Below are 13131 nucleotides of genomic sequence, written 5' to 3' on the forward strand. Positions count from 1 at the left end.
ACATGAAAATAGTTTAGAATATATAGAAAGAATAAGAAAGAAAATATTTTGAAAAAAGAAAGAGTAAAAAGGAAAAAAAAAAAAAAAAAACTAACATAGTGGAATTATAATTTTGGACCAAATTTGAGTATTAGATAAATATAGGGCCAAATTCTACGGTGAGTTACAATTTACGGCGAAATTGTAATAAAGCTAATTGAAAAAGGAATTTAGCTACACGTGATTCGTGAACCCAAGAGTATAAACGTGGGCCCGTATGTGAGAGTAAAATGACCTTCTAGACTTCTAGTCTAATAATGGGCCTTACTTGATTCATTTTTTCTTGAGGCACCCTTTTTTTTTTAAAGTTGCAAATGAAATGTGGCCCCCAAAATTATGTGGCCCAAAGCGAGGCTTTGCTCGCTTTGGGCCAGGGCCGGCTCTGCGCATAACCATGACCATCATCATTCAAAGATCTCTATGACTCTCAAACCATCAAGTCCTGACACAAATTTCTCCTTTCTCTGATGACGGGCACGCCGACAATGAAATTGTTATGATGGATCCATCATCTTTAAGCCGAGAAGAATCCTGTTAGTGTTATGGAGGTTGATGATGAAGAAACTGTTAGTAAATATATTTAACCTTACATGCTTAAACTAATCATGTTATAAGATGATTATGATGAAATCAAATAACATGAACAAGCATACTTACATAAACTCCAAAAGATTCATAGAGATGAAACTTAATCACGGAAGCGTACCTTGATCCATAGCTTGAAGATGGTTGGGTAGGGTTGATCTTCCACTTAGTTCTTCTTCCTTTAGAACCTCTCTTGTGATGAAGGGATTTCACACTTTAACCAAACTTGTAGAGATTAGGGAAGAAGCCCAAATGGGGACCATAACCCCTATTTATAGACTTTTATTTCTAATTTGGCCCCTCATCAAATTAGAAATCACTTAATGGTCTCTACACGTTTATTCCATGACACTTTGATACCTACTGATCAAGTCAATCCATATTAGACCACTTTACGACTTGACAATTTACTGAGATAGCCATACACATGTCTATACATATGTGAGCCCACATATATTGGAATTTCTTCCAACAATCTCCCACTTGGGCCACATATGCTATCTAGAAATGTGTACATCCTTATGAGCTCAAAATATGCTATCAAATATTAGGTATCCCAAACAATCTGGTCCATCAGTTGTGCTAGTATGGGATTAAAGTGACTTTCGTAACATTCAATCGTCACTAAATCCATCAGTAGTCACACATACCAACATAACCAAATGACATAGATCAATCATGGACGCGTAGCATGGAAATTACATGCAATGTGATCTTACCATGTCTATTTCCAACTGGTCCTACCGAAACTTTATTGAGATCGACCTTAACATAATATCACAGAGTGTAAAATAACTGAATACCTTATTTCTGCAGAAAATATCCAAAACATAGAGCAATGTCTAAACCTTATTACCATATAGTGATATAACACCAATGAGAACAATGTTCTCATTAAACACCTTCGGTGTCAATCCCTTAGTTAGCGGTTCCGCAATAATGGAGTTTGTCTTAATATGCTCTATAAGAAACCCACTCTATTTTCTTTTATTCACAACCGAGAACTTTAAATTTTAGTTCTCATTGTTGTTAATATGAAACAGATGCAAAATAATTGTCACAATATGACTTTAATGATATTTTAATACCCTTAGAATGACATTTTTAGTGACAAAATACTGCAATCCTAATCCAAAATTGGATGTCTTAAAACTGCTACAAGTTTCTATTACATGATCCAAAAGAAGCTATGAGTGTTTAATTAACACTCTTCCTAACATAGCTCTTTCAGTAAATAGACGAATGTAGCCTTATACTGATTTTGTAATTATTTGCATCCACTATAGTCGGAATCAAATGCTTTATGATCTCCCAGAGGATCCGACTTCTTGTATGTGAGCATATAATCTTTATTTCTCTGTTAGTATCTGAAAACCCTTTTGACTGCTTTTCCAGTGATCCATTCCAAGATTACTTACATATTTGCCTAACATAACGACAATGAATGCTATATCTGAACGTGTACAAACTTGAGCATACATCAGAGTCCCAACTGTTGAAGCATAAGGAATCTGTTGCATTTCTTTAATTTCCAGATTAGTTTGAGGGCACTGGTTTAGACTAAATTTGTCTCCTTTAGCGACTGGGGGGTCTCCTGGTTTCGACATATAAAACCAGGAATACCAAGTTACTCCCACTGCACTTGTGATACACACAATCCTCAAAACCAAATGAGACTACAACTTGTTGAAATTTGTAGTACCACTGACGGGAAGCCAGCTTGAGCCCATAGATGGATTTCTTTAATTTGCAAACCATATATTGTTTCATCAATGTCTCCATTGAGAAACGCCGTTTTGACATCCATTTGATGTAGCTCAAGATCAAAATGTGTTGCAAGTGCCATAATTAGTCTAAAAGAGTCTTTCAAAGAAACCGGAGAGAAAGTCTCTTTATAATCTACGTCTTCCTTTTGAGTGAAGCCTTTAGCTACAAGACGAGCCTTATATCTCTCCACATTACCTTTTGAATCCCTTTTGGTTTTAAAAATCCATTTGTAACCAATGGGTTTCTTACCTTCAGGTAATGGGACAAGATCCCAAACTTGATTGTCTTGCATTGATTTGTATTCTTCATTCATGGCGTTGATCCATTTTTCAGAGTTAGAATCCTGCATGGCTTGACGAAAGTTGATTGGATCATCTTCTGTCAATCCACCAGTGTCCTCATGTTCTTGGAGATATACTACGTAATCATCCGAAATGGCACTTCTCCTCTCTCTGTTGGATCTCCTTAATGGCACTTCCTCTTGAGGTTGTTGAGTTTGTTCTTCAGGAACAACTTCCTGAACTGGAGTGGGGAGTTGTTCAACATTGTCTTCTAAGGGTTCCAAATCTCCTTCTTCGACAATCGTACGCATTAAGATTGGTACATTGTCAGAAGTAGTAGTAGGGATCACAACCGATTCCTCCTCAAAGACAATATCTCTGACCTTATATCTCCCCCCAAACTCAACATCCTCAAAAAATACTGCAGTTTCCGTCTCAAAAATAGACTTTCTTGTGGGATCATAAAATTTGTAGCCCCTAGATCGCTCCGAGTATCCAATAAAGTAGCTTCTTATTGTTTTGGAGTCCAAATTCTTTTCGTTCGGCCTATAAAGCCTTGCCTCAGATGGACATCCCCAAATAAGTAGATGCTAGACTTGGCTTTAGCAACTGCTTTAGATGGTACTCTATTAAGGATTTAAGCTGCTGTCTTTAAGGATGTATAGCTTATCATAAGCACTTAGGGAACCAGTACCACACTTATTTGAATTTAAAGAAAGACTAAACTGATTGTTTCCAAATGAACAATGATAACCAAATTTGTCCAAAACAGAAACTGAAACCAAATTTCGTCTGAATGACGGTACAATAAAAGTGTCTTTCAAATCCAAATAAAAACCAGTTCCTAATAATATCCTGAAATGGCCCGTTGCCTCGACCTCTACTGCCTGCCTGTCTCCCACATAGATGTATCTTTCACCATCAAATGGCTTTCGGTAGCTCAGACAACCCCTTCTTGGCACGCCAAGTAGCATACTCGGTACATTCTTTCTTCATGTGCCCAGGTTTTCCGCAAAAGAAACAACCGTTTTCTTCCTTAGGCTTCTTTTGCTCTGGACCCTTAGCAGCTTCATTATCCTTATTCCTTTTCTTGCCCTTCCCTTTTGAGGTACTGGTCAAATGAGCACTTTCAGAGTTCTCATGCTTCACTCTTTCCTCTTCTTGCACACAGTTTGAAATGAGCTCATTAAGAGTCCACTTCTCCTTCAGACAGTTGTAACTGACCTTAAATTGACCAAATTGTGCAGGAAGATAATTCATTACCAAATGCACGAGTAAGTCCTCAGATAGCTCGAGCTTCAGTGCCTTAAGTTTGGAAGCAATATGAGACATCTTCATGATGTACTCCCTTATGTTTCCCTTGCCTTTATACCTCATAGAAGTCAGGTTCGCCAAAAGCGTTCCTGTTTCTGCCTCATCGTTCTTTTCATACCTTTTTTCGATTTCGGCAAGGAAATCAATGGCCTTAGTTACCTCAGCAGAGATTGCGCCTCGAAAAGCTTCTGGAATGCCACGCTTAATGATCATGAGACTCATGCGATTGGAGCGATCCCACCTCTCATAGTGTCTCCTTTCATCAGGAGAACTATCATCCGTAAGAGGGGCAGGTTGCTCCACCCTAAGTGCAAGATCCAGATCCATGCAGCCCAGAACGATCAGAACGCTCTCTTTCCAGTCCTTAAAGTTGTTCCCATTGAGAATGGGAATGTTGTTAGCATTCATTGGTATATTTGCAGCAACTACACAGAGAATAGACATAATAAATTTACATGTTCACATCCTAACTAAAGTGAGATTTAAAATTTAAACAATAACTAGATACATAGCAGAATACCGAGCACAACATTAGCATCAAGTCTTTGGACAGTAATACTAATTTGTAAGTGGTATCTCTGTTGCAGTAATCAAACATAGACGATAAATCCTGTCAAACAATAAGTCTATCTTTGGACCAACTCATTATTCACATGGACACCTTACAATCATCTCACATTTATCACCGCAGGTGTATATGTAGTTCGGCCAAATATTAAACTACCTTTGGGTCGACTTAATACCCGCATGAATTTACATACACACGACCTACTCCAACATTGTCATTGAACTAATCTACATAAAAGAGGTCACTTTGGCGACATTTTACTTCAATTAATTCTATCGAATGTCGGATATTGTTTGAGGGATATATCAGTTATTAGTTGTTTAAATTTTACAAAATAAATGTTCAAAAACAACTTTTAATTTGGTCTGCAATTGACCCAGTCAGATCGGTCTGACTCAGACCGGTCTAACACACTGACATGACACCTGACTCGGCCCGATTCAGATCTGAGTCAGATCTGTCTGACTCGGTCCGAGTCAGATCTGAATCAGATCTGTCTGACTCGGTCCGAATCAGATCTGTCTGACTCGGTCCGTTGGACTGCCCACGTTCCATGGGCACTACTTATCCCCACTTTAATGTGGGGATGTTACTGTTATAGTAACCCCACATTAAAGTGGGGTTGGGTAACGCACCCCGGTTTCATTCCCCACTTTAAGTGGGGAATGAATGCCAACCCTTTTTTTTTTTTTTTTTTAAATATATAGGAACTATATAAAAAAAAAAATTTATCCCAAATTTTGACATATAATTTGTTTAAACCAATATCAAAATTGTATTAAAATGTGATTTCGCCGAATCTATAAAACTTTCAATCCGAATATGTAAGATCAATATGTCTTAATTTTATAAAAAAAACTTTGATCCTTAAACATTGAAATGGAACCAAATCACATGCTATACATATTTATATGTCAAGATAACCTATCTACAAACTATCCGAACTTAATTTTCATGGAAGATCATGATAACCTTAATTTTTATACATAACAAAACCTTGTTATATGTTCATAAGATAAATCAAATACCATAAACTCCTAAATCTCTCAATGAACCTTAAAATTGGAGTGGCTCTAGATACCAATTGTTAGTAAATATATTTAACCTTACATGCTTAAACTAATCATGTTATAAGATGATTATGATGAAATCAAATAACATGAACAAGCATACTTACATAAACTCCAAAAGATTCATAGAGATGAAACTTAATCACGGAAGCGTACCTTGATCCATAGCTTGAAGATGGTTGGGTAGGGTTGATCTTCCACTTAGTTCTTCTTCCTTTAGAACCTCTCTTGTGATGAAGGGATTTCACACTTTAACCAAACTTGTAGAGATTAGGGAAGAAGCCCAAATGGGGACCATAACCCCTATTTATAGACTTTTATTTCTAATTTGGCCCCTCATCAAATTAGAAATCACTTAATGGTCTCTACACGTTTATTCCATGACACTTTGATACCTACTGATCAAGTCAATCCATATTAGACCACTTTACGACTTGACAATTTACTGAGATAGCCATACAAATGTCTATACATATGTGAGCCCACATATATTGGAATTTCTTCCAACAGAAACTAGTCGGGGTAAGTGATGAAGGCCGACAAAATCACGCTTGATCGCACCACAACCGTCTCTCTCACACTCCTTACTGAAAACTTCCTATCTATAGTTAGCCACATGGAGGATTGGTTTCTCTTGTCAAGGAGAAAGAGATGATCGATCAACGTCAGGGGAACCGTTACCTATACCACCATCCTCGTCTCTATCTCTTTGTTCTACTCCAACATGATAATATTAGATCTAATAGATAATATACAAATAAAGAGGAAATCCCGGCATAGGGATCCCCCCTTTGCCAGAAAAACTTGAAGATCACGAACTCAGAGAGAGAGAGGAAGTTACGAGATAGAGAGAGAGAAAGTTATGAGAGAGAGAGAGGTTATTTTATTTTTATTTTATTTCTTTTTTTTTATTATTATTTGTCACTTTACGTTAGACTCCAAGAGTCATTACATTATAGGGCATGAATATATCATGTAATGGTGGCCAACAGAAATGTCGTCAAAAACAGACTGACATCACTCGTTTATAAGGCAACACGACACGACCTGTCACGGTTAACTGGATCGTGGAGGGTCTGAGATTTAAAGTCTCAAACACGTCAACCATGCCCCGTTAGGAACGAAAGCACGACCTGCCACGATCCGGGTCATTCCTAACTCGCCACGACCACACTAACTAGTTAGAAAACGGGTTATTTAATTAATAAAGATACCACCCACATTGTTATAATTAGTAAGAATATTACCCTAATATAAACAAACAAAGTATTTTACTTTGAGTTGTAACCAATTTTTTCTTTACAGGGTTTAGTTGATCCATACTTGAAGTTCTGAGAAAATGTTTCTTTGGAGCTTGCTTTTATAACTTTTCCTCTGTGGTATCAACTTTATCCCTCTTTTATGTGAGACTGACTCTTTTTCAACAAATAAACCAACAAAGGAACAAAAATTTTGTGCTCGAACAAAACGCACCATGTTAGAGTTGAAAAAAGCAAATATTAAGTGTTGGTGAATAGGTGTGGGTGGTACAAATCGGGAGTTGAACTCGATTTTGGAGAGAGAATAATGGATATAGATAAAGAAATTTTGGAGTTTTAAATTGGATTCTTCAACTGCAACTTTTTTTCTTGAGAGTGGGAGAAGGACGTGACAGAAAGAGAGCGTTAAATAGTTTCTTCTAACCTCAAGAATTTGTTATATACACCTTAGTACACATATTTTAGAATTTCTGAGTTCCATCTAAACAGGTGAGACTTTCAAACGGGCAAAATTGGGAGTAAAATAATCTTTAAAAATTCTCAAAAATTTATGGGTTCGATTTTAGGCTAAAAATTCTAGATTTATGATTAAAAAACAAAGAATAATACGTCACTTAAAGGTTCTTACAAAATCCTAAACAATAACGCTGAATTTTAAAGCTTTTAATAAAATTCTGAACCAATAATTATGAATTTCAAAGTTCTTAAAATTAGGCCGCGGCTTTAAGGAATAAAGAATAATCTCCGGGGAATAAATTCTCTAGGGAATTCATGCTTTTTGTTCATTCTCAGAGGAATATTTATTTTAGTCCAAAAATTTACTCGATCAAATATTACCTCCTAATCTTCATCTTCTCTATCACCTTCACCACCACAATTTCCCACCACCACCATTGCCACCTATTTTCTCTCCTCTCTTCTTTTCTTTCACTAAATGTTACATTCTCTTTTTTACAATTATACTTCATTATAATTCCCATCATCCTTTATCCCTAACTTTCTTCTTTATAACTTGGTCCAACTTTCTAAAGAGAGAAAAAAAAAATCCCTAAATCTTTTTAATGAAAACTTCACATCTAAGTTAGCCGAAGAAGTCCGACATCAAAGATATGATCATGGTTTAGAGAAAGTAGCATAGGTAACCCTAAGAGAACTAGAGAGAGAAAAAAACTAAGAGAGAACTAGAGAAAAAAAACTAAGAGAGAGAAAAAAAACTAAGAGAAACCAACATCATAGATATGATCATGGTTTAGATAGTAAACTAAGAGAACTAGGGAGAGAAAAAAAAACTAAGAGAGGGGAGAAAGAAGATGAAGATTAGGGATCAATGTCTGACTAAATCAATTTTTGGACTAAAAATCAGATATTAATCGACTAAAACTTTATTCTCCGGAGATTTTCTTTTATTCCCCAAAGCAAAGCCGCGGCCTAAAATTAACGGTAAACTTTAGAATTCTTAAAAACTCTAAATTTCTAATAAAAGTTCTGAATGAATAACCCACACTCAATCTTTTTCAATTTTGTTTACTCCAAGTTGATAAATCATTAGGTGTGTTGGTTTAAACATCTCACAGTAATTTTCTTTCATCACTCTGTCACCACCTAGTAAAAATTCTGGTTTTGCCTTTGATTATGGCACCGTCTCACATCAACTATCCGCATTTCGCGTGATTCTAACATCCGCAATTTCGATCATTTTCTAATTAATTACTTCCATAAACTTATCAGCCAAAGCCTTCAGATAATATATACATATAAAGGTTGTAACGCGTGGTAATTAACCATAAAAAGATAGTTAATTTTACATCTCCCGTTTACCTGATAAGAGTGTAATATGTTCTTTACAGGAGAAAATAATTTTCCTAAGTAGCAGGGAGCGATTTTTTTTGGCAGGTCAGTCCCTCTATGCTAGCAAGTAGCAGCATTGTTCACTACCATTCAATAACCTAAAGAGTCTTGAGCCCAAGAAGAAAAATTAAGGGCAGATTGTGCTCGTCTGACAAGGGTCGAAGAAAGAAGCTCAAGATGGAACCTTGTAATTGCCAATGGGGAAATCTAATTAGGTGTAGTTGCTTGAGAAGGGAATGTCCACCTACTGGAGGTCCGGCCAACCATCGCCATCTGCTGGTCGTCTACACTTCGTAATTACCCTTTACCAACAATATAGGTTGAATACAAAGAAAGATAAAGGAAGCTTATAAGTTAATATTTCCTTCATGTATTTCACCTGGATATTTTCTGATGGCATAAGCTATTCCATTGATTCTTCACCAAACAAGAGCTACCTATTCACAAATCTCATTAACCACATAATTAAATGAGCGGAGCGAAATCTCATTAAGCCATCGATTTTGAGTTACTAACACACAAGCCCGAAACGTGTATGTCAGCGTGCGACCCATCAATCTGTTAGGAGGCATATATGTTCAGTGTACTATTTTCTTTCACACTCAAATCTTATTAATATCAAGAGAATTGCCTAATCAAAGAGATGTAGTTCACATGGTAGTCTGGTAAAGAAAATAGAACTATAGAAGTGTCGAACAATACATCAACACGAAAAGTTGCACGTGGTTGACCTAGCATGTCAAACATTGAAGTAGAACTATAGAAGTGTCGAACAATAGTTAATATAACCAATATAGGGGTCAAACTAACATTTTCAGAAAGATATGGGGTCAAGCAAGAAACTGGTTATGGCTTGCTTGTTATAAGCGAGCAGCAGCTGACCGTGAATGAGCTCCCCTTTGTTGAAAAATACTCAGGAGGTGAGATAGGCCAAACACAAATATACAAATCTAGCTATATTTAATCTCAATAAAAGAAGAAACAAGCTAGAAGAAACAAGCTAGAAGAAACATAAAAAATAAAATAAAAACATACATCTCCAAATACTACTTTATTTCACCTTCTCTTATTTATAAGCAGGTTCGACTAGACCAGCTACTAGAAGCATGAGAAGAGTTTGAAGTTTACATTTCTAATATGATGCAACATATTTGAGACCTAAATTGAAATCCCTTTGGTGATAACAGTCAAGGTTAGGACCAGGGGTAATATCAAATATTTTACAGTATCTCAAGTAGAACCCAATCCTATCCTTGCCAGCATCATTTTCGCCTTTGTTGCATTCCATCCCTCCATTGATTATGTTGGTAATGACTCCGTAACCTGATTTTCGTCCGGCACTAATGTCAGCAGCCGATGGAGTCCATTGTCCGGTCACTACATCATGGCAAGATGGTTTTGGGGATTGAGGAGTCATCCAGAACCAGAATGCTGTTTTGAAGGAAATGACTGGGTCTTGGGTTACCAAATCTGGGTTTTTGAGGAGATTTAACTTTAAGGCTTCTCCAGCTTGTCCATAGTTGAAGTTCCTGAAAGAAATCAAGGGCAGGTATAAGAGGACCCTGGTTCTTACATGACAAGAAAAACCCACCCAATAATTCATTTTCACAACCATAACAACCTTAGTTTGACAACTTTCAAATTTGTGATAAAAAAGAGATAAGAAGAAGGTGATGAAAATGGGACGTCGACAGAGAAGATCTGACCGAGAGAGAGGGAGAGGAAGAACATGCTAGGGAGGGTGTTTCCCTCAATTTCTCCATGAGGATAATTAGTATTTTGTGGGTATCTCGTACCTCAAAAGCTGAAAAGGCGAGGTTTTTCTTAATACTTATTTAAGTGAAGGCATGCCCCTTCCACAACCAATGTGGGATTATCCTAACACTCTACTGTGTTAGTCTACTTCATTTTTCTCATATTTTTCTCCTCTCCCTGAGAATGATAGAGCAATATAGAGTGAGGGGTACCTAATTTATAATCACTATTCATTATTCATCTATATATTTTGTTTCTAAGGTTAGCTACGGCTAACCAGAACTCAAGCCTTGTTTGTGAACCAAGTCAAAGGGTGGTGGTTTCACAGACAGGTTCCTAAGAGCAAGGGACCACTTCAAACACTATATATTGTACGAAGTCATAATTTTGATGCCTTTTAACATTAACGATCCATGAAATTCTTTACCAGGAAAGTTGCATGGGTCCTCGGCCAATATAAGTTTTACTGGGGGCACATGGCCACCTTTTTTCACTGTTGGGATCGCAGTAAATAATTGGTGGGAATCGTTCCTTGATAAAACAATAACCCCATGCATATGGCCCATCAGGAGCAGCCCAGCCTGGTCCCCCTGTACCATCACATAAAATCAAGGGTAAGATTTGTGCTCTGCTGTTTATAGTAGAGAAATATACATATAAACTGCCCTGTCAAGAACACAGGTAATATCTCTAAATGCAAGAATCTATATTTACCAGTAGTTTCATGGGAAGTTTGAGCTAAGAATGCTGCAACCTCTCGCTTACGGGTTTCGGTATTCCCAACGGCAGCAAATTTGGTAAAAGATTTTGAGGCCTCAATAAAAGCATCGTAAGTGTAGAAACTCCCTTCACAATTAGGAGGATCACCCCTATGCTTGAATATTTCTTCGAAACGTGATCGACTAATAAGAGAGGTTAAATGGTCGCCTCCACTAGGTGGTGTTGGAGGAGTAATTGGTGGCGGTGGTGGTGGTGGGGATGGAACGGTGGGACATTGGCTCTGGCAATTATCCTTACCACAGTAGGCAGAGGTAGTACCACAATAACCCGATTTACTACAACAGAAACCCTTTGCACAAAGAGGATGTCCAGGTCCACATTCTCCATCTCCTAGAGAAACTCCTGCTAAGGAGTTGATCAAACTCAAGATTAACAACAGATGGGAAAACCTCATTTTTCTTCTTGTTATACTCAACTTGGTGAGTACCACTATATATATACCTATTTAGAAAGAGACTTGAGAAAGAAAAGATAATTTATGAGTTGATATGAAAAACGTGGTATAATATAAAAATACAAATGGGGAGTGGATAAATGATATATTAGTATATGGTAATAGTCTATAATTGATTTGGTAAGATGATCACGTATTGGCGCAAGTAACACGTTAACTGCAATGGGCACCTACAAATTAAGCGCAAGTTTCGAAGTTCATTATATGTCTAATGAGCAGAAAGTCTAGACCGAAATTGGGCTGAAACTTAAGGTGGATGGCAGGATTTCCTTTCGTGCTCTTCTCTTGATTGTTTCGGCGAAATCTGACCATCTCCTAAGATATCCACTGATCTTCTTCACTTGTTTTATCATTTTTATATTGTTATTCGAGCTAGGTGACTTTCATTTTTAATAGGTCCTGTGGGTTCTTTATTTTAATTGTTTTCTCTTCTTATCTCCATCCATTCTAAATGTTCTTCATATAGATGAAAGTCCACTCTTGTTTTATTTTTTAATCTCTTCGAGAAAAACGTGGAAAGAGAAAGTGAATCAGGAGAGAGGAAGTATTAACAACAGTAAACATACTCTATCTTATCCAATAATAAGAGAAAATTAAGTTCAAAGGATATATCACATGTGATTTCTTTTTTTTTTTTAAGCAAACCATAACATCTATTCTATAGAAGTAATATGAGATTATGAGTTACAGGCACGTTATGGTGATCCGAACTACAGTTAGGAAAACATATACAGACGCATAAACCTGATTTCCTAGAGTTAATAGCAAGGTTATGTGGAGTGCTATATAACTTTCGATCGACAAAACCAAAAGAAAGAGAAGTGAAAGTTGCAGCTAGCTTTCTATTCTCTTTTAAAACATGTTTTGCCCGTCCAATGCACCGAGCTTTGGTTCCCATTTAAAAAGCTAGAGACATTGAGTGAGTCTCCTTCCAGAAGTAACTTCCTGATGCCATAATTTCGAGCCCACAAAATGTCATGGAGGGCAGCCTGCTCTTCCCCTTCATCTACTGATCTGGCCTGGAGGGTGATTGATTCACTTGCGACTTGTCTTCCTGTAGATTCCGTTACACAAAAGCCAAGAAAGTATTAAGAGGGTTATTTAAAAAATAAGGGGTGGTAGTGGATAGAGAATTAGAAGGACATTCATGGAAAATATTTCGTAGATATTTTAAGACATTTCGAGATATTTATCTATAGACAAAATGTCGTTATAGATATTTCAAGACATTGAATTTGTGGACAAAACATTTTGGAGGCATTTAAGACATTTGGTTCATAGACAAAATATCTTGTTGACATTCCAAGACATTTGGCCCATATACAAAATATCCTTGAGACATTTCAAGATGTTGAGTCAATAGACATTTCAACCACTTTGGCAACCAGATGTTTTTTTTTTTGGAAGTCGA

General features: G+C 36.8%; 2 protein-coding genes across 2 annotated transcripts; both read right to left on the reverse strand.

Moving 5' to 3' along the window:
* Nucleotides 1–3579: 3579 nt before the first annotated feature.
* On the reverse strand, nt 3580–6131 carry LOC147538772 (uncharacterized). Its single transcript, XM_086643442.1, has 2 exons — nt 5781–6131; nt 3580–4411 (listed from the first exon to the last, which is right to left on the reverse strand). Exons 1-2 carry the CDS (start codon nt 5788–5790, stop codon nt 3594–3596), a joined length of 828 nt encoding a protein of 275 aa, XP_086499568.1. The 5' UTR covers nt 5791–6131; the 3' UTR covers nt 3580–3593.
* Nucleotides 6132–9672: 3541 nt separating this feature from the next.
* On the reverse strand, nt 9673–11676 carry LOC147538773 (endochitinase-like). The gene is made up of 3 exons (XM_086641193.1): nt 11201–11676; nt 10914–11076; nt 9673–10260 (listed from the first exon to the last, which is right to left on the reverse strand). The coding sequence occupies exons 1-3, from the start codon at nt 11658–11660 to the stop codon at nt 9864–9866; spliced, it is 1020 nt and encodes a 339-aa protein (XP_086497319.1). The 5' UTR covers nt 11661–11676; the 3' UTR covers nt 9673–9863.
* Nucleotides 11677–13131: the final 1455 nt, after the last annotated feature.

Source organism: Eschscholzia californica, unplaced genomic scaffold (genome assembly GCF_041429995.1).
Source record: "Eschscholzia californica isolate CP2 unplaced genomic scaffold, dmEscCali1.0.p SCAF_5, whole genome shotgun sequence".
Classification (NCBI taxonomy): Eukaryota; Viridiplantae; Streptophyta; class Magnoliopsida; order Ranunculales; family Papaveraceae; genus Eschscholzia; species Eschscholzia californica.